At 32.0% G+C, this 23694-nt stretch overlaps 1 protein-coding gene across 1 annotated transcript; it reads left to right on the top strand.

Moving 5' to 3' along the window:
• The first annotated feature begins 742 nt into the window (after positions 1-742).
• LOC128205141 (neo-calmodulin-like) lies at positions 743-21261 on the top strand. Its single transcript, XM_052906588.1, has 7 exons — positions 743-780; positions 15572-15623; positions 17890-18033; positions 19195-19257; positions 19644-19740; positions 20428-20528; positions 21185-21261. The coding sequence occupies exons 1-7, from the start codon at positions 748-750 to the stop codon at positions 21214-21216; spliced, it is 522 nt and encodes a 173-aa protein (XP_052762548.1). The 5' UTR covers positions 743-747; the 3' UTR covers positions 21217-21261.
• Positions 21262-23694: the final 2433 nt, after the last annotated feature.

Raw genomic sequence — 23694 nt, 5'->3', positions numbered from 1 at the left:
CCCAAGGAATCAGCGAATACATTAATGAAATACATAAAAAACAGCAGTATTCCTAGCGTTGATTATATATACATATATACAACAAGAAAGGGAGAAAAGTTTGAGTTCATTGAATTTAATGTCGCTTAGTTTTCGAGCTTTACTCATAAAATGTAAAAACAAATCGGTTGAAAAGGCATGCGAACAACCCTAATGGTTTAAACCTGTGTAGTTTCAACTTTATAACATAACGGAGCCTTGACGAGAAGATAAATGCTGGTAAACATTTCCAAAATGTTATGCATGTCAATTAGGGGACAAATTGTTAATGCCAATATATTTGCTGAATGTCACACAACAATCGCTCGAAGCCCACTTACCATTGCTGTTCCTCTATGGATTGTTGTGGCAGTTAGTAACTAATTGGTTGACAGAGAATTTAATTTAAAATAAACCTTGAAACAAGATACAGCATGAGAACCTCTGAATAATAATTCTGAGCGTTAACTGTTTCTAGATTTCACTACTAGAAATGTTTTTTATAATAGGTTGCCGTATGAATAGAACGCAGTTGTTTGCAATGCTTTGTTATGCGACAAGTTTCAGCTCAGTGGAACCATATCTCAGAACAGTCTCTCGACTTGTATGTTCAGATTGTTTCTTTTAGCTATCAATTTAAATCTTTTCTATTCGGACGAGAGTATTTTTGTTAAATGTTGTAAACATACATCTACGGAAACAGGCTTATTCGGAAATAAATTCGACCACATGGATTGTCTTTGCCATGCTTTACGGAAACAGGTAATATTTTGCAGATTTATAGAATTTGAATTTAAGTAAAATTAATTATTATGATTATATATGAAATATATTTAGGATTATATATATATATATATATATATATATATATATATATATATATATATATATATATATATATATATATATATATACTTAAAACGGTTCGATCTACCAGTACAATTTCAAAATGTATTGACATGTAGTATAAGCTTGACATAAGAAATGAGATAGATTGTATAGAATTCAGTATAACAATGACTCAGTCGTGAAATTAATGCTGTTTTTTGGCTAAACCTTACCACGGAACCTGTGTGAAAAAAAAACATCATAAATCACGGACATTGTGTTTCTAAAAGGGGAATTCACAATCAATGGTGGCATGTAAGAACTTTTTCAAGCAAAATATTTTAGAAGCCAACATATCTCGGTCAAATATCCGTACGATACTTACCAACATTTTTAATTCGCATGGTCTACCTATAATTGCAGCTTTAAATCTTTCGCCTACGGGATCTTTTGGATGATGCAGTCGTACAATTTCCGCACGGACACAGCGGGCAATTCATGCGGAACTCGGTTTATATAACATTAAATCCTCACAGTTGGCTCTACGACAAAGGTTACGCCCTGCAGGTTCCGTGCGGACGTACAACATACCCAGTGTCCTAATAATCATACGGACATCGTTCGATGACCGTTTGACACCCTACATTACTCATGCGAGCACCGGCAATATCTTACGGGCTCTTACAATGAACAGACACTTGTCAAAATGTCTTTGTTCACAGTATTGCATATCAATTATTTTTAAAAAAAAAACGAAATCGATGCTGAAAGTAAATATAAAATTGTTCACTTTGAATAGGAACATGATGCACTTGCATTCAATTTGCTTTACGTTTCAGAGAACTACCTTATCTATTCGCTGGATTTAAATGCGTATTTTTCACAGGCCTTTAATTTCGACAAATAACTCGTTTGTTCAAACAGTCAGTACAAAATACACTTACCAAGCGAAGTAACATTTAAACCGAAATATTTTAAATGGTTTTCCTATTCTTGAAAAGCGTATATTATCTTCCCTCATAATAAAAATAGTTCAATTCATACAATATAACACGTTGAAAGAAATATCCAGTTTGTTATTTTGCTTATCGATATATAGAGGATGTTTTATCGATAATTGCAGTTGTTTTTGCTCCATGGATATTTTGGCTTCTCACTATTAGGATTTCCATTTAATTGCGCATCATTGCAGATACAATGTACATGCAAAGAAACAGCACGTCTGAGCATAAGTTTTATCTGTTAACTGTCACGTACAATGTATCGCAGACATGATAATCCTGCAGTAACAATGTAAAGCGAGAAACCTAATAGTAATATAATTATCCTTTTGTTTAGGTGTCGGTGCTATGATGAGTTTAACAGGCTGGCATCAAATTACTGTAACCACGACTTCTTACTTCTTTCATTAGTTATATGGATTGCGTTTATATAACCAGTTCAAAAATAAAAGGGGTTTGAATGCCTCATCCGATAGTGTACAAAAAAGCACATACGACATACCAATTTCTGGTTAAAAGATGTTAATTCCGTTAAAAGCACACCTTTTAAGTAACTAATTGCTTGACATAGGCTTTTTATTTGATTGCAAATAAAACAATTGACATGCAAGCAAAAAACATGTCGGAATTTGATAGTATACCACTATAGACAACAGTAAATTATAAAACAGTGACAGGTTTGATCACGTTCAATAATATGCTACATTTCTTATGTATGTCGAATACTAGAAAAACTCTATATAGTAAAAGACATATGCAGTAGGCAGCATCAACTAAGTTGAATAAAGCGCGCTCGGAAACTGGTAACATTTTAGGGAATAATTACTGAGTTTTTTTCTTACGGTGTATGGCAGAATCTCTAATATCAACTAGGTAAATGAAAGCACGCTCGCAAATTTTTGAAACTCCCGGTGTTTCTTTTTACTGGATGTACTTGGCGGTACCCCAACCATAATTGGCAATAATACTTTAATATTTCGTATGTGTTTGTTGTCTTGAAATGCCGTTTTTCTGTCGTTCAGTGCCTGTTTAATCTGGCGGGTTTTATTTGAGTGCCTGTTTTACCTGTGCGTTTCCTGTGTTCCTCTCGTTGAGTGCCTATTTGGCCTGTATTTTACTCATTGAGTTCATGTTTACCCTGTTTTTGTCATTGAGCAGATGTTTGGCATGTTTATCTCTTTTTGAGTGTATTTTTCCATATTTCTGCCGCTGCTTGCATGTTTGACCTGCCTGTCTCTCGCTGTCAGCCTATTTGGATGGTATTCTTTCATTGAGTACCTATTTCACCTTTGTTTCTCGTTGAGTGCCTATTTGGCCTGTGATTTCTCGTCGAGTGCATTTTTGACCTGGATCATTGATTCGTCTTTAAATAGGACCACGGTTTAATTTTAGGCTGCTTAGGTTCTATTATTGTATTATTGATATCGATACTAGCTCAATCTAATTAAGCAACTTAAATTACCTTTGAATAATAAATCATAATAACAAGGCATCTTAAATGGCATTTAGCAGTGACATATCTGACTACGTTGCATAAGAAAGGTCAACTGCAATTCCTAAAGGAATTATTGGTATTAAGTATCATTCGCCGATTCATGAAAATTAGACACTGTTAAATGAAGACTAATTAATTCATGCACTGCAATTTGTTTTAACGTTATTGTATTGAACACATTCGTAATATAATTATTCATTTTGTTTACTGCCTGCAATTGTCTCGAATAGTGCAACATATTAGTATTTGTATGCAACTGAATAGGTTCACATTCTGATTTAACTCTAAAATGGACTGCTTTTGTGTTAAAAGGAAAAACAAGGTACGGTGGTTTCCATATTTTACTTCAAAATTAAATACTTAAGTGTACTATCTGACATAAATATAAACTCAGACAATTATTGTATTATAATGAAGCGATTGCTCACAACACTGTAAAAGTTAACGGCGTGATTAAAAACATTGATGTTAATTTACCATTTAAATGTGAAATATTTTATGATAAACTCATATTTAAATACATCGAATAAAGCTGCGACAGTTGTCTGAAATCTTATTAGAAATACCTCAGAGAATAAGTCTAAATATGAAATTTACAGGGTAGAACATATTTGAAAAATAACAATAAAATCGTTCACAAAGTTTGTAACTTGTTGAAGTTCTAAACAGTCGACCTAATTAGTACCATTATATATATTATCGAATTCACCAATCTGCATCATTAACGTGTACAGCTGTCGTATTCTTGCTTTATAGCTACTTGATGTCAATATATTAGGCGATAACTCATCTATTTAAATAGTGGTATGAATATTTTCGAAAATAAGAACGGCCCTATTGAAGGATAGCTTTTTGGAAGTTCTTTATGTTAGGAACATTTTGTGTGTGGCATAATGTTATTACAGTTTGTATTTTGTATTTCATTTTATTTGCTTATTACAACTGACGTAAACTTATTTCCTATTTTGAAATATTTCAAAGCTAAAAACAGCGTGTTTCAAATGTATGTTGGTATAATCCTTGCACATCCTTTTACATATTTCACCAAAATAATACAGCGCCACCTGGCATTGCATATAGTTGAACTTTGGCTACCTTTAAAAAGAGAATTGCATGTATAAGGGATACCTAAAATTGTTATATCGTGAGCTTTTGTATCGATCGTTGAGTACTAGGCTTCTAAAGCGAAACAAGGTTGTGTACGGGGCGTGTCCCTAACCATGCTTTTCGATGTATATCAAAATAAATTGATGGCCGGTTACAACAATGTATTTCATATAATTGGTTATAAATGCCGTTACCAATGTGAGGTCTAGACCTCCAAAACGTGTTGAATCTCCTGTGAATTCCTATGTTCACTGACTGTTCCATGAATGCAATTTTAATTGAATGTGTGATTGTTGTCTTGTCGGGTTTGGTATGTCTTAGGCCTTGTTCTTTTGCCTTTACCAAAACCATAGTAAACTATATGGTGTCTTCAGTGAGCTTCTTGTACACAGTTCATATATTACAAAGTGATTAATTGGAGAATATGCTCTTACGCATATGGTTTAAGTAATATTTTTAAATCAAGATACCACATTACACATTATAAGCATTAGTTCAATTCTAATCTATATATCAGCATAAATATTACAAATGAAAAGTTTTAACATCAACAAAAATCTTTAAAAATTAAATGCAACCATGTACATTGAACGTTACCAATAAGAGTTTGGTGATTTTAAGCAGCTTCGACACCATATCAATTTAAATAATTAAACAGATAAGCATGTTGATATTTATATGATACGAGACATTTTAAATGTTGAATATTCGATATGGTTGCATAAAAAAGGTCATCGGTCCAAGTGCTATTCCCAAAGGAAACGTTGATATTTCATAGCATTCAGCCGATACCGGGAAATTATACATATTTTTTCCATGATAAACACTAATTAATTAATTCATGATTATTGGTTGGACAGCATTGTATTGAGACTTTCATAATAACTTCTGTTGTTTACTGTCTGGAACCCATCCGATTAGTTCAGCACAATCATATTTGCATGCACTTGAATAGGTTCACAATCTAAGATTTGTCTCTAAACAACTCTAAAATGGAATGAATTTGTGTTAAAAAAATCAGTAATGTACGGTTTTTCATTTTGTCCTACGATATTAAAAATATCGTAAATTGATAATGTGTTAACGGAAAAGGCTTGTGATTTTTATTGATAATATGTTCTAGTGATTATTATTGAAAGTATTTAAGTGGCATGACCTAACATAAAAAATGTCGTTTAAAGCATGATATATACTTACTCGGCCTGTACACACTTCCATTTTGATAATTACAATATAACAGAACAGAACAGAACAGATAATTTATTAAGACTTGTACAAAGTACATCATCTTCTTAACTATATACATGTTATAATTAAACACATGTTTTAAATCAATATTAAGAGTTTTTCGTCTTATACATAACGCTTCTTTGACAAATAAAGATAGTTTTATAAGTTCTTGTCTATTTGTTGAATTTAACAGTTCAATAAATTTTAGTACAGACGGACGTATATAATAATTACGTTTGATGTATTTCTTTCTAATACGATTAAAACATGGACAAATAGAAATAAAATGGAACTCGTCTTCTATATCTCTTCTATTACAACATAAACAATATCTTTCATCACGTTGAATTCGATTACGGTTATATATACCCGTTTGAATTCTTAAAGGGTGAACAGAAAGTCTAAGTCTACAAAAGAATAGGCGTAAGCTTTAAGGTAAAATGTCTAAATAATATTCATAACCAAAAGTGGTTTTAAAGTCTTTATACAAAAACAAGACTGGACTATCAAGAGAGCGATACCACTCTTGCCTAAAACAATCAATTATTCTAGTTTTTAACTCACACAAAAAATACTTTTCATTTGGTAGACTGGCATTATCAAATACATATCCAAAGCCAAATTCGCTCAAAAGCTTTCTAACATTTAATACCCAATTATTCTTTCCTATTACACAGTCTAATAATGCATACCTATATACAGTGCGCATTATGATATTATCACTCCTTACAATCTTAAGCCAATATTGTATAGTTCTAACAAATCTATGTATATAAAGAGGATATCTGCCAAGCTCACCGTAAACACTTGCTGTACAAGTATTTTTTCTAACATTTAATTGACGTTTACAAAATTTTAAATGAATTCTTTTAATTTCCTAAGACTTGATATAACCCCATATTTCCGAAACATAATTTAGAACAGGAGCTACAAAAGCATCAAATAGTTGACATAGAATCTTTGGTTTCAGGTCATATTCCCTATATTTACATAATAATACATTTAGTGCTTTTAAAGCTTTATCAGTTAAATGTTTTGATGGCAATAGCCCTCCCCTTTTACGAAAAACCATAACTGTTGTTTTAAGTATATTTACAGATAAACCCCAGTTATTAATGTATTCTAAAAGTCTATCCAAATGTTGTTGTATTTCTTCAGGTGATTTTCCTACGATAGCCATGTCATCTGCAAATAACAACAATATAAGGACAATATCATCAATTAGAAGTCCAGAATCTACATCATTCTGTAAAAATAATTCTAAGTCTTCAACAAAGAGAGAAAATAGTAAAGGAGACACTTCCCAAAACTTTAAATAGACCAGTTTGACGAACAATCTAAGACGAGCAAATATTTCCCCGCAGGAAATTAAATAATCCCATGAAACAGTAATAATACCAAACAAATCAGGTTGCCTTATTAATTATCCGACTTAAGTACTTAAGTATGTTTGTAAAACCAGGCTTTTAGTATTCATTAAACATATTTAGTCATTAGTCATCAACATATTTTAGTCAATTTCCTAAAATTTTCAAATTCAAATATCATCTATTATATTAATATTTTAATAAAACAATGAAACATACAGGGATAAACCCACTAACCGAAAAGTAGGGTTTAATTGAATCATTATGAACAAAAATGGCATTGATCAAAATCATGATAGAATGATTCACGACAAGTTATTAACCTGAAACGAAAGTATGATGCCGTCGCCATTAATGACCACACGGACTACAATGCGAGAATAATGTGTGTCGGCCATGCTTCGAAGGCGACTCAATAAACGATTTTTTCAAGTACACAGGATAAATTGCTTTGTTTAGTTTAAAACATACGTTCTTACTAGCCTGGAATCAATTAGACACAAACGTATTTATAAACGTTTGGGCTATAGATAGTTCATTGATTAAAATCATGTTAGCATAATACACAACACAGGTTTTTGATCTGAAACGAGAGTGTGATGCCGTCGCCACGGATGATTGCACGGACGACAATGCCAAAGAAAGTCATCTATATGTGTCGGTCATGCTTCAAAGGCGATGCAATTGACGATACTAACATGTATGCAGGATATGTTTAGTATACAACTTACGTTTGTACTTGCAAGGTCACAATTGGATACATATTCTTGTATTTATTATATAAAATAAATACGTATATCATTAATGTATTGGATACTTGACGTCAATAGTTGGAGTAATGATTTCAAACAATTAAAAGCCCTGCTATACATTCAATCGGGATAAAAAAGCTATTCTGCTGAACTTAGAATGGCAACAATAATGTCAAACATTTGATAACTACTTAAATGCTAGTTCCTAAAACATCTGTATTTGCTGGTGGCTGACAAAATTAGTCCTTTAAGTTGAACATAGATGGCTGGTATTTTATCGCACCGATATTGTCCTTGATGTCTGAATTACCGCTTTGCGATGCAATATTTTATACACCGCGGGGAATGTCCTTGTAATATTGACGCAAACTGTCAAGTTTATATATTGAAATATGCTTTGCTGGAAATAATATGTGTCCTGGGTTTCTATTGTGACATTGTTCAGAGGGATATCTTATCCTTGAAAATACCTATATTTCTAGTCATTCCTGTGTTATATATACACCGCGCTACGGTGTTGGACGACTGCGTCTATCTTGCCAGAAATAAATGTTTGTGTTGTCAGGTTTTGGTGATTTCCATTCATTTTACCTAACGTTGCAAACTATCCGAGGGCGCAAATCAAGCTCAAATTGATCCATGTTTACACTTGCAAAGCACTTTAAATGTGATCAAAATAATAACGTTGTGCGCCCGGTGCTTGAGTTTGGACTCTTTTGTCACATCAGGAAGAACGATAACAAACCGTGGTAATTATATGTAATATTGCAAAGACTTTCAAACTCTGAATAAATCATGTAAATAAATAAATACAATTAATGCTACAAACACTCCCTAATTTTTTTTTTTACACGGACCTTGATTCTCAGAAGGCAAGTTCCTCCTTATCCAATATTTGTTCAAAACAGAATATGTAGGCTCTAAAAATAAATGTGCAAATAAAGTTAACTGATTTATCCTATTGCAAATTAGTCTAAAGCATGTTATCAGGAATCAACATAATCAACCCTTTATTGCATGTTACATTTTCTTTTTTATCCCTTTATTGAAAACACATTTAAATGAAAAATAGATGGCAAAGAATGCCCACAATATGTTTATTTTACGGAGGTAGTGTTTTGATAATGTATTCATTATGAAAACAGCATACAATTTGATGCAACAAAAGTTGTTTGAATTGTATTGATCAAATATATTCAATCCTCTCTACTTTATTTTCAAATGTATACATACTGAACTAATATTTATATATTAATTCATCTTAGAAATATTACCAATTTTACAACTAGCTAAATGTAAATGATTTAAAATTTCGAGATGATTCACAACACCATTCCAGAACAAGTTGTGTTTGAAGCTGTTTCTCAATACATTTTTCTGATGAAAAAAAAAACAAAATCATCGATGATTCCTATATCTCTCAGATGTAAGCAGGCTTTCCTTGCAAACGAATTGAAAATTGACATCATGGGCGTTAAGACGAGTAGTTCACACCAGGCAAAACGAGAATACATTATTTAGAATAGAAGTTTTAGGAAAAATTTTACCGAAATAAACGTACTATGGCGATGAGTTGAATGGATAATTTAAGTGACAGACAGAGGCAAAGCTTAATTGTTTCCTTAAAATCAATACACATGTTTATCATTTTGCCTCAAGCGATTCAAATGTTAACAGTTCACACTGGATATCAAGAGTTATCTAAGGATTTAATGGAAGGTTAAAATAAATAATAAAGCATTAACATTTTCGTGATCAGTTGTTATGGTATGTATGGCGTTTTAATGTATTATTTAATCATATTTCATGGAATAAATACTAAAAAATTTTTTAATTTATAACTAGTGTAATTATGCTTTGTGTTTGATCGATCAAATATGTTTTAAATGAGCTTGTGTCTGTAGTTTCCATTGTTTTATTTAGAGTTTAACATACACGTTTTATCGACTTTTGTATGTAAAAGCATGCAATTTAAAATTGATGTTCGGTGTTTTGTAGGACAATTATGCTTAGTGACTATCACATCACCTATTTGCTTGAAATCAGTTTCTAATTTAAAATAATATTCCGACCAACTTGTTTTTAATATTATGTTTTGAAATGCAGTCTCGTTACGCATCGTCTACATGATGGCAGTAACAGGGTCTATAAAACTTAACTGTCTTTTTCAAGCTACTACACAAATACCTGTAGGAGTTTGACGGTGACAGACATATTATTTCCAACGTTTGACCAGGCCCCAAACGTAGTATGGAGGGCCTTCCCTTAACATCCTTGGCTTATCTTAGATCGTAGTCATACACGATGTAATGTGTGTATATTTCCTCTTCCATGTTGGCATGAAAAGTTCACTAGAAAAATTGATAAGGGGATGAAATGCGAGAGCGGCCCGAGTGCGCTAGGGTATCACAATTGCAAACAGCTACCCTTCTCTAGTGTTTATTGCACCAGGACCAAATATCCGTAGGATGAAAGTCGATTTAATAAGAATTGAACAGATTCTCATTAATATACATATTGTTATTTATGGTGTAGTGCAGCATTACTTTCGTTCTTGCAGAGTATTTACTTTTGTACTTGCCGTGCATGCATTGTATAGATCATATTGATATATGTTTCATGATTCTAAATCAAATTTCTGATTAACAATAACAAAGAAAGTGCTTAACTTCAATGTCGGATGCTTGTGTCTTTAAGCACGATATTGGATATTGGATCTGGCCATGCACTTTCGATTGTTTTACTCTTGTATTGATGACAGAGTGGCCAACATATTGAATTCATAACAAAAATTAAAACTCATAAATCAGGAGGTAATCAAAATGCTGCCCAAGAAAGGGCTTTGTTTAAAACTTTAAGATTCAATATATCCAGATTAATGCCTCAAGTTTTATAGTCCTTCATTTCAATCATCAAGACATACCTTAAAATCCTCGATTATTGATGTCATTGTGGGTTTGTTTTACTCCAAAGAAAACCAAAAATGACGATACATATATAATTTTATTTTCTTATTCAGAGTCAGAGATATACTTAACCTAAACAACTGGTTGTGCTATCTTTGCAAACTTTTTTAATTACTTTACAAGGATCGTGGAATAGTTGTTAGATTGTCAGGCGACAGAGTGGTTCGCGGAAGAAACCCACTTGCAACACCCGATCTTATATGCGCAAAGACTTGATACAAATTTTTAAATTCTGAAACATGATAAAAATAATAATTTACGAAAACAGTTAAACAGTAAGCTAAAATAAAATAAACTATCTCAAGCAACGAACTGTTTTTTGTTGTGAACTTTCGAATTAATTTGCACGATACAGCAAGTATAAGCAATAACCTCTAATGTTACTTGAACGAATCTTTTAGAACCATCCATAAAACAGTTAGGCGTCTATAGTCTATAAAACAAAGCACACTTAAAAGTGGTGTTTACAATGAGTGTCATGTTAGAGTGTAGTGTCAGATCAATTTTGTTTTTTAATTGCTGGCCGATTATACCGGCTCAAAATAATAATTATTTCATTGAGATATTATATATCCTTTCTCAATAGCAATTTAACTATTCATGACATTACAATTAGGTAATGAGACAAGATCTCAGGAATTTGCACACAAAACATCCAATTAAAGTCTTGAGTTGCATTTTAATTAAAAAAAATATTTTTGGTTTATATATCGTACTACGGTATCAAATAGTAGCCAATTGAACTTTATTATTGAGAATATGAAGTTACGGGGTTAGTAGGTGACAAGGTACGGGATATACGTGGCAAAGGAAACCATAGCGGTTGAGATCGAAGCTCGAACCCGAATATTGTTTCAATGTTGGTTTAATCTTATTAAACTTTAAACATCGAAACAAAACACAAGTCTATATACAAGTGAATAAGTTCAGTGTTGGTATACTCTTATTTAACCTTAAACATACACCATTCAATGCTTATTGTTGCTGAAAAACGTAGCTCTAGATATACCGGTTTGTTTCAAGATATTAGCTTCTGTGCTGCTTTATACTGACATGAATGAGTGAACTGATCAATAATTTAACCGACTGAACATCTGGGGCAAAGGTTTGTTCACGTGTTTGATCCCCACCAGATGCACATCGCAAAATATGGTGTAGTCTTTTTCCCTTCCTCTTCCTCTTCTTATGTACATGTTTGCTTGTTTTTATTTAGTTAAACTTATAAATATGATAAATGTTTGTTTCCGTGTAAGACCGGAAAATATTCATACGATAAGGTCCAAAATATATATTCTACGAGTGGTGAGACACGATTGAAATATTTACCTTTGGTGATCACGAGTTGAAATCTATTGCAATCTGACACTGTAACAAACATTTTTGTTTCTTTTTATTATATACCATAACACAATATGAATGAAAAGTGAATTGTAGTTTTTGCAGAAAAGTGCCAAGTGTTTGACACGTAACGTGATATCAAAGATGACCTGGTTAAAATTGTTTCAAAGCCCTGTGATTATAAATATCAAGGCCCCGTCACTGATTTCAAGTTTGTACCTCAGATAATAATGAATCACTCCATTAGTTTTAATTATTCACGACTTAATTTCAAATTGATTTGAAATTTGATGGTAAATCAAATTTAAGCCTTCAAATGACTCACTTATTTTATGAATTAATCTAGTCTGCTTATAGAACAGCCATTGGTTCAATAACAATATCAAGTACCACAATGGGTTTGCTTTAACATCCCAATACCTTTATCGGTGGTGCATTGACGGGTGTATCACTCTATATAAAATATTTGTCAAGTTATGACCTATTATCTGCCGGTAAAATCAGACGCTCTGAATGTTAATAATGCTGGAGAAATTTTCAAATGTTTATGATTCATTCTTTACTAAATAAGGCGTTCTATTTTCTCTCAGACGTGTTTCATTAATGATTAACCAGTATAATTCCAAAGGCCAAGTGCTCCAATTTGAGTTATGTTGCGCTAATTATACATGATTTTAATTATTCCCTTGAGAACTATCAAGCATTCTTCTCAAGATCCATAATTAATGAGCGAGTAAACTTGCGCTCTATATACTATTACGGTAACAGTGTATATATTTTGAGATCAAATAATGACCTTTTACACAGCTTATTTACAGTAAACGACATATTGTTCGAACGACTGAGGTTACCCATAAAACAACACAATTGACCAATCAGAATATAAGTCCCTCTTTAAAGTATTTTGTAATAAGATCAGCTCTTGCCTCAGCTATGTTAACAATGTCGAAAATTTTAGTGCTATTATTATTTCTGATTAGCCGATTCTCCGTTTTTACGAGATACGTAAGTCTTTTTAACAAGATACATTAATCGTTTTAACAACATACGTAAGTTATTTTACAAGATACGTCGTTTTAACAAGATATTTAGTCATTTTAACGAATAACTAACTTGTTTTAACAAGATACGTCAACTGGTTAAACGAGAAAATAACTTGTTTTAACGAGATACTTAGTCATTTGGACGAATTACTTAGTCGTTTAAACGCGATAAAAAATAAATAACACGTACGTCACCTGTATGCCACCGTTCAAAATCCATATAACATATAACCTATGTTATTGATTACATATTTTTACATACAATGTGTGAAACATAGGTAGCTGATGAAAGTTGAATCAGAATTATATAGACGGTCAAACAGAACATGCCATTTTGCATTATAGGTGCATTATTTATATCATTTGAACTGATTAACGTTTCTTGGAAAAGAAATACATTTTCTAACCAATGAACCGCCTATTGCAAGTGATTGTAATATATGAATATATATCTCGCGTGAGATTAAGAGAATATTAATCACAATAATGTAATACTTAAATGGTAGTCATGCCGAGTAACTGAAGCATGTTTTTATCTGTAGAAAAAATGAACTGTGATGTGATATAACCATTTTATAATTAGGAAATTCTCATTCGTGACGTTTCAACGCGAACATTGGGGTGGTTTCTTTAGTAACTTAGTTGTCAATTTGTTTTCACCGGTCAAGTGATCCAATCAGAATTTAAGAGCGGTACACATATTTTAACCTGTTGTCAAATAGCTGGAGAGCAATTGATACATTGAAGAGATTTTCAACATTTATAAATTCATTTCAACAGATTGATAAATGTCTCCACAACTACCGAGAGAATGATACGGGTTTGCCAATCTCACTGTATAATTTTGTAATCATATCTTCATTTGTGGTAACTTAAAAACAAAACTCGTTATTTATCATCGCGGTATTATTTCCCAAGGGAAACATGCTGTTAAACATTAATCAACGTGTAATGGAGATCAAACGTTAGCATTTTACGCAGCTCATTAAACATGGCAATCCTTGTTGCAGTTAGTAGTCCGGTTCATTATATAGAATAATAATTCTGGTTGGATGACTTTAATTGTTGTGAGCTTCCTGAAGTTAAACTATACATTAATAACAAGCTTATTGTGTGTACCACATACATAATATGTAGAAGCAGTGTTATTGTGTAAATATTTCCTTTTCATGTTCAAGTAGATGTTTAGACTAGTGGGATTGGTTTTTGCTTACTGGTATCTGTTTTTGTTTTCTATTAATGCAAAATGTATTAAAACATTATTCTTGAAAATGAAAAGATATTTAGCCTCAGGTGTTCTGTGTTCCTTTCTAACCGAAGATCTGGTCATATCATACAAAGTCTTATAATTGACATTACTTTAAATTAAACGTAGATGACCTTAAATTGAAGAATGATGTTGAGGACTCATAAACTAGTTTAACCAATCGATGATTCCCTGATATTCTGACCGACCTAAGGCAGTAACCTGAAGTGTTATCATACAAACTCGTTAGTGAATGTGTTGTCTGTATGTGTTGTTTGTATGTTTTTGTTTTTCATTCAGTTTCTGTTAGCCTAGTGCCTTTATAGTGGTCATTGCTACAAGTTTGGCTACTGGACATGTCCCTGTAATTTCCTTTGAAACGGACGTACTTGCGTTTGTCTTTGGGATGAACAAAAAAAAAATTCAAACAAACAAAAAGGTTCGAGAAATACCACTTTCGCGTTCAAAAATGATTCGAAGTAAGAATTTGAAGATATTTTGACATTTTAGAAAACCTATCGTTATGGACAATATCAATACCTTAAAGAGAAACTCGTGTTTTAAACTAATACATACACAAAAGTCATGTATAACAAACACATACTTTGTGTGATTATCCATTAACTACTTACTAAATAATTCATTTTATGAGAAATATTAATACCTTAAAACAGGATTGCAACCGTGAATCTAATAGGTGAAAACGCAAAAATATCAAATGACTGGTGGGTCCTAAAAGATTTACATTGATCGACTTTCTGCACCTTTCGTTCAAATTTAACACGGTATCCATCATAGCAACCATTATTTTCGATATTTATTCATCCTTTAAAGTAAATTTTAACAACAGTATTAATTAAGTTTATCTTATTTGGGATTAAGAGTGAATATTTAAATGTCTGACTATTATTTCTAACCTTTCTTTGTCTTTAATCAATATGTTGCATGAAAATGTTTTACAAAGAAGTTCAGGCTACGTTGGTATGCGATAGAGATTATACAAAACCGATTCGAAGACTCATCTGACAATATTCGGAGTAAAAAAGAAAGCAAGGCAAACAGCAATAACAACCACAGAAACAGTACACCATGCCTAAAATAATAAACAGTTAATGTTAAGCTTACACTGATTTGTGAAAACTAATCAATATTGTGCTTGAAATATGTTTTTATCTTTCAGGCATGCAACAAGAAACCTAAACAAGAAGATGGTGAAACAACGATGGATAAAGGTAATCACATTGTTTGTATTTAGGGTCTGTAAAAAGTGTGCTTTATTTTACCAGCAAATATATTTTGGAAAAGAGAACATTAGAAGGCACATAATATAAATATGACGGCAGAATAAACTGTAAAAGCTAGAGGGAAATACTTAAGTTACTGTCATTGCCAAAAAATCACAGCTATCGAGGTTTTTCTGACAGGTTCAGTCCATAAAACTGACCGTGCATGATGTTTTTTTCTAACAGCATCACTTAGTTAAGACAGCGTTAATAGCATTCTTGATAAAATTAATCATTTTATTGAAAATGAGTTCACTTATAAAAGATAACTTTCAGAAATGACATAATTTAAACGTGTCAAAGCCGTTTAATTTAGATTTAAGGCGGGCTGAAATTAGAAAACAAATTTGGAATATATACTGCTGAGACAGTAAAATATCTTATTTCTATCACTGATACATCCTTATATTAAACGGAAAAAAACTGTTATAGTTATTAGGATCCTAAAATTATGTGTTATAATTATATTTTTATATGCGTAATTTTATTGACAATTGTGTTTCGCGTTTGATTATCTTCTGGTAATATAAGTAAATGTACAAGTTATGTATTTATAAAATAAGCAACATATTCTTCCATGCAGCCAGCGTATGCTCAAGATACGATGTGAAAAAGACTTTGATTCCGGCATGTTTATCAATAATTGTAAACACCATGTATTAGTTTGACATGTGTGGTCGTTGTTGTTGTTATGTTGTGGCTGTTGTAGTAGTTTCTTTTTATACTTGCCCGTTTTGCTGCTCATTTTTTTCTGTTCAATATTTCAATTTGCTTTTAAGTACATGACTTGTCTAGATAATTTCACACGACAATCAAAAAGACACCTAAACGTTCGACTTGAGTGCATTTTAAAATGTAGTTTGCATCTACATTAAAGGAACTGGTTCTTATATCTATTACGTATGCATGTGTTTTCTCATACCGTTATTGTTTCGGTATGCATGTGTTTTCTCATACCGTTATTGTTTCGGTATGCATGTGTTTTCTCATACCGTTATTGTTTCGGTATGCATGTGTTTTCTCATACCGTTATTGTTTCGGTATGCATGCGTTTTCTCATACCATTATTATTTCGGTATGCGTGTGTTTTCTCATACCCTTATTGTTTCGGTATGCATGCGTTTTCTCATACCGTTATTATTGTTTTGCCTCCTCAGTTTTTCTGCGCTGTGTAATATTGCGTGAATTTTTTTGTTTATGATGCATTTCATAGTCAAACGCATTCAGGAACTGCATTGCTGTTACAAATGAAGGTTTTAAATAGAAAATAATGGTATCACAATCTTATAGTGTTAGTTAAGTGTACTAATTGGCTAACAAATGATAGTTTGTTATTGTTTTTTGTGTTGTTTTTCACTTACGTATTCAATATTAATTGAATGAATCGAAACTTCAAAAACTATTATGTCTATACAAAATGCACCGTCTTCAAAGACACATGCATATATGATATTGCAATAATGTTCATACATATTCATGCATAAGGTCAACTCAACTCAACTAACCTAATCATAATAAATCATATAGAGCTGCCAGTTGTATACATGTTGTATGCTGCTATAAGGTGTTATCAAGTTAGACTGTGTCAATGCAGTTGGCTACATTCTGGCTTAATGTAGCAGTTTGTTTAATCACATCTTAAAGGGTTAGATGCGTAAAGGTACATCTGATATTATTGACTGCAATTCCAAGTCATATTAAAACTACCTTACAATGATTTTTAAAATTAAATTTATAGTTCCACTGGATTCATTTTAACTCAAGTAGTAATAGAAATTTGATAATATGCCCACCAGTTAAATTATAAGCTAGTTTGCTCATTTAAATTATTTCATTGGTTGATGGTAAGTATTTGACAAATGTCATAAAACGCTTTGGCTAACTTGACCATACCAAATCATTTACAAACGTTTTACACCTGGCTTCACACACATCATATCTATTTGTAAATGCACATATTTAAAGATACCATCATCTTAAGAGCACTGTGTGTTTCATTACTGCAATGTTCTGTAAATGCAGTAGTAGTTGAACAGCATAACATACGTTATTTCACTAATACATTTTAGGTATCGCCGTTTACTTACATATATTTCAATATTGTATTGTAACTAAAATACAGTGTCATCCAGAATTATTATAACACTATTAAAATGTATTTTCTGAACAATATTGTCTTTCATTTAATGCTAACATTGGCACATACTGTTTGCAGAAATACGTGAGTTGTTCCGATTGTTTGACACAAACAACGATCGGTCCATATCACTGCAGGAGCTGGGCAAGGCGATGAGGTTTCTTGGGATGTCACCTTCAGAACAAGAGATAACTGACGCCATGAGTGCCTTGGACACAAACGGTATCAAACTTAACTCGCACTTAATAATTATGTTTTAGGCATTACTCTATATTGCAATTGCTTAATATCTTCCGATTAACCAAAGCTTCCACTACCTATGAAAATGGTAGGTTTTGAGTTAAAGAAACATCGCTTCCATAGGCGGTGTAATATCCCATGTGTGTAAAAGAATCCCCATTATTTGATTGAAAAACCAAAGTAGCGCGTGTCGTTGACAATAATAAAATGTTAACTACATGTATTCGAGGTGTGAAAGGAAAAGTTGTAATTAAGGTTAGATATATAAGCAGAGATAGAAGTTGTTCCCTATTGACACTATCATTATTGGAAACAGGCATCTGCGCATAATTTCCTCGAGCGTATATTATACATTCATAAGGAAATCAATATCTCAGGGAGGCCACTTACTTACTTACTTTGAAGTAGAAGTTTGAAGATATTCATTTTAAAGTAACATAAAAATCGATTTAACGGCTTTTCGCTTATGCCACTTAAATACAATTTTGCTATCAATTATGCAGTGCCTTTGTCATAGAAAGAACTTAAAAGCAACGAAAGAAACAATTTTTACATTTTGATTTTTGACTTCGAAGACATTTGCTTTTTACTTATGCAGGATGAACCTGAGATATGTTTAGCTCTGCTTACTGGGACATATTTGAGTGAAGGCCCCACTTTTTTGGACGATCTTAAGTCACGTTGTACAGAAACAAGTTAAACACACAGTTCTTTTTTTTGGTGCTGATTGTTCAATATTGTCCTTTTAAAGAGATTTTATACGGTTTACGGTAATTGAAAAAAAAAATGGTCATGATTAACCATTTCTCGTTTTTTAAGTTTTTGTCAGCGGAATAAAATAATGTTCTTTATTGTGTAATGCTTAATATTGTTCGTGAAATCTAGAGCCTCGTGAAAATACAATGCATGAAAATCCAAATTATAATATAGTTTAACTTTCTGGATGAATAACAATACCGGCAAAATAAATGTCTTGGTGTTATCTAGACGGTTAATTGAAAATTGTATTAAATGGTTTATGCATCACTATTAAGGCTTTTTTTTTTTTATCTTAGTTTGATACTGAAGTATTCTTTAGAATATTCCTATAATGTTTCTGACTGAGTTGTTCTATCAAATATGACATTTTGATTAAATTTTCAGAAAATGGCAGGATCGAGTTTCAAGAATTTTTCAAATTTATGCAAGCAGAGATGACTAAACTGAGTATGTAGTACACTCTCCTTTGTATTCCTTTTTATTCAATGTTCCAAAAAACAACAGTTGCTGTTTCTATTATATACTATAAATGATATCTAACCTATTTTTTCAAATGTGTTCGTGTATTATTGCAAATCGTAGACACGAAATCCGTCACCCGCCCGTTGCAAATTTTCATTATTCGCTAAACACCATCATGATTGTGTTTTTAACGTGCTATAGCATTTTGCTTGCTAAACAGCTTTTAACATTTATAAGGGCAAATAAAAGGAACCGTTTTATCTATTGAACTGTTAGGCCTCAATTCATCTTTGAGAACAATGTACTATTTGCAAGTATAATTATTATCGGACTTTAACAGAAGAGAAATGTCATTATTACTTTTGCCTAAGATGAAGCAGATTTCACCAACAATCAAGACACAGTACGCTCAGCATTCCGGACGTTTGATAAGGATGGAAATGGATACATTGACGAGAAGGAATTAAGGTAATTTCTCTTGTAACTAGCATTGGAATGAGTTGAAAATGAATATATATATATTTTTCTTCCAGTTGAGAAATGACCTAACGTAATGAAATTATTAACATTGAGCTATTAAAACTTTGATATCTTCGTTTAAACACTGAAACCTCGATAACGCAGTGAAATCAAACGACTCAGTTATATTGTTCTCAGTTATTTGAAACCAGGTGATTTCTTCTGTTGCTGGCATTGAAATGAGTTGAAAAGATAAATTTTGTTTATTCTATCTTCCAGTTAAGATTTGGCCAACCGTAATGATATTTTTAACAATGAGCTATTAAAACTTCTATTTCTTCGTTTAAGCACTGACACCGTTGGATCAAACGACAACTGGTCCCTGTTATTGCCATTAGATATACATGTAGTTAGTTACATTGGTCACAGTCATTCGCAACCATTCCTTTAAGATTTCATCGATTGGATTGTTTTTGAAAAAAAATCGGAACTAAAATGGCAATGTATGAAAAACTTTGTTTCGATTTTTTAGATGAATATATTAAAACACAAACCAAAATAATCGTTTTATGTTCATCAAGAAAATCTGGATAATCCAACTGTCCGCAATAAAGCATTACACTCTTATAATTTTAACGCGTCCTATTAGTGATTCAAATAAAGATGCCAACAATAAAACGAATACTGCAATTTCAGAATTGCAATGAAGAAGTTAGGTGAAGCATTGACTGACAAGGAGCTGGACGATATGATGAAACAAGCTGATGTCGATGAGGATGGCAAAATCAATTATGAAGGTATTGGAGTCAAGGTTTTATGTTATGTCATTGTTATAAAATTCGACTTTAAAGGTATTGGAGTAAAGGTTTTATGTGAGAGCATCAAGATGAAACATGTCTTTGTCGACGGGAGCGGGACAATGAACTATAACAGCATTGGAGTTAATATTTAAAGTTAAGCTAGATCGATCAAATAAGCTAATCTCGATTGGGACGGGCCAATGAACTGTGTATGTTTTAGAGTAGCGATTTTAAATGCATTTACTATAATGAACACACTGATGTTTATGGTTACGACAAAACAATCTGAGTTGTTGTAAAATTGATTAGCTTTGTCATTATGTTAAAAAAGATGATGTCCATGTGGACGACAAAATCAAAAATAAAGATATTGGAGTAAAGGTTTATGATGAGGAACATTTGTCAGTTTTATTATGCTGCACGAAGTCAACGATTTTAATTTCATCCGAGTATTTTACAAATTACCATGATTATTACATCGGATACATGGCGGAGCAGTTTCAAAGTAAACCTTTTGCCAAATAAAGTATAAGGAAGGCTAGCTTTAACCTTTCATTGTCTATGATAGTCCACTAATATTATATATTCATGAACTAGTTTGATATAATTTGGTCAAGAAAATATATTTGTTATTAAAGATTTCTTTATTTCAGAGTTCGTCAAGATATGGTGTGAAACAACTTGAGGAACTCCTATCCTTCTACATATTTATCATTTACATTAAATGGACTGGCATTATGCATCCTTTGTAAATATTTTGTATTATAATGGAATATAATATGTATCTATGCTTATTTTTGAATAAATTATACGGTACTATTCTTGTTTCCATTTAACATTTTGTCAGTTGGATTTGACATCATCAATTAGTTTGTTGTAAAAGTTATATAAAGCGTAATTTAATAAGTATAATGCGCAGAATAAAATAGCGATTGGCCGAAACAAAAAAGTTGGTGCAATAAGGTAATCCTTTTTTTGTATTTCAACCTTAAATACTTTAAACCGACTTAACCCACTAACGTTCAAAAATGCCTTACTTTAACAATTGAAAATAATTTCAGTTTATCATCGTTCAGGTATAAAATACAGCATTTATTCATTTATGATGCTTTGTTGTCTTCAGTGTAGAGTTTTGGCATTTAGAAACTGGATGTTTTGACATAGGAATTTAATTTAATGCACATAAAGTCAAGCGACCATACACTCGCAGTAACAACTATGAATAATACATGCCACTATTTAACGGTTGGGTGTTTTTAACAATATATGACCGCAATGATGTTCGCCTTGCAACACTAATTAACAACTTGATATCAATTTAAATATCTGTGCTGTAAATAATTGCAATTTGGTTTAAAGCGGAACAAAGCACTTTACTTTATTACTTGTTTATTTTCTGTTAAATACTTTAGTTGAACGAAATGAAATCAATTCTCTTTTACCAGGAGTTCTTAAGTCTTAAATGTTTACAACATGGATTATTTTCGTGGTACTGACACAAAAAAAGATTTCGTGTTTAAAAATATTTAATTAAATAGTGAACCGTACATACCCTTGGATCAAACGTGTTAAGTCTTTTTTTTTCAGCATAGCATTGTTTTTTTCTAACACCTCAGTTGTTCACTATTCTACGTTACACTGTGGGCCAGCCAACGCCTTGTCGGAGACAAAATAACCACCATAAAATAATTGTGGGTTAATAAGACTGTTCATTTGCAGCGATTGTAGGTAATCACCGTCAACTGTTAAGTGGAATATGCACAGCTTTTGTCAGTGTGATTAAGACAGTTTATTGGCAGCAATAGTATGTACAAAACTGTTAATGATGTTTTGGATTGATTTATGTATAACAATTTTTTTTACAATTATAGTGAGTTTGATGAAACAGCGAAAATAGTGCAAGAAGTGCCGACATGGCCATTTCCGAAACCTTTAGTTTGTAAAGGGTATTATTTAAGAGAATACACATTTTTTTTCTGAAGTTACACAACCTGTTTGTGTTAGCAGTGTGTTAGCATGGCGATTTTTGACTATAATATTGAAGCAAACTTTTGCGATGAAAATTCAATTTTGACTATCATCCTGAACAATTCGCAGTTGCAGATAACTGATTTTGTTAATTAAACTTGTTCTAATTTTTTTCCATAATGCCCAATACTACAATATAAATCAATTCATTAAAGCATGCGAATTTTCTCGGGAATGCCATTTAAACTACTTCAAACAATATCAAAAAGTGTGATTGTTTGAATCAGCTGCGTAAAGGGGTTAATTTCAGTTCAGGGATCGCGTCAAAAATGTCGACTAAAATATGACATGATAATACAATTATGTATTTTTTAGCTGTGAAACAGTGTGTCTATATGAACTGCATATTTCACCGCAAAAGAGTAAATAACTTTTTTTCTGACATGTTACCGTCGATCTAGGTAATTATTTCTTAATAAATTGAACTTTGTATTGACTTATTATCAAATAAATGTTCTCAAAATTGAATTAAATGGCGTCATTTGATATCATGTGTCCGTTATATACATAGACAAGTCAAGGTGGCGCAGTATGGAGTGATTTTTCCTGCGTTTATAAGACGCCATATGATAAACTGTCCCCGGTCTATAAACAGATATGGCGTTTTAATCTGTCTACGAAAATTAAGCGTTTTTTTATCATGATATAATTTGGATAAGCGCCTTTCAACGGTCATTAACATGAATTAGGAGTTCTCTGAAGATGGGTGGTAAGCCGGTTTACGAGACTCAATTCTCAATTTTATCTATACATTAATGAAGAAGAGCAAATCGGAATATATTTACCATAAAGGAGACAGCATAAAGCCCGTAAACTTAAGTAAACGAATGTCAACTAATAAGTACTCAACAACCATATAAATACATTCCTAGTCCTGTCAATGAATGGATCCATTGTTCATATACTCTTTCGTCTTGAGGCCGAGTTTTGGAATTAAACTATTTAACATTTAACAGACTTTCAGACAAAATGTGTGTAAACAACAGTTCAATGTGTTTTCATAACAAGTGCAGATAGTTTCACCGTCAATTTTCTATTCGGAGAAATTTCGTATTTATTAAATTGAGATTTTGAGTATTAATTATTTGGTTTCTTACCCTTCGAATGTACGATGCATTCAAACATATTTAATACT

The sequence above is a fragment of the Mya arenaria genome, chromosome 10 (assembly GCF_026914265.1).
Source record: "Mya arenaria isolate MELC-2E11 chromosome 10, ASM2691426v1".
NCBI lineage: Eukaryota > Metazoa > Mollusca > Bivalvia > Myida > Myidae > Mya > Mya arenaria.
This window is presented reverse-complemented; position numbering and strand designations above follow the sequence as displayed.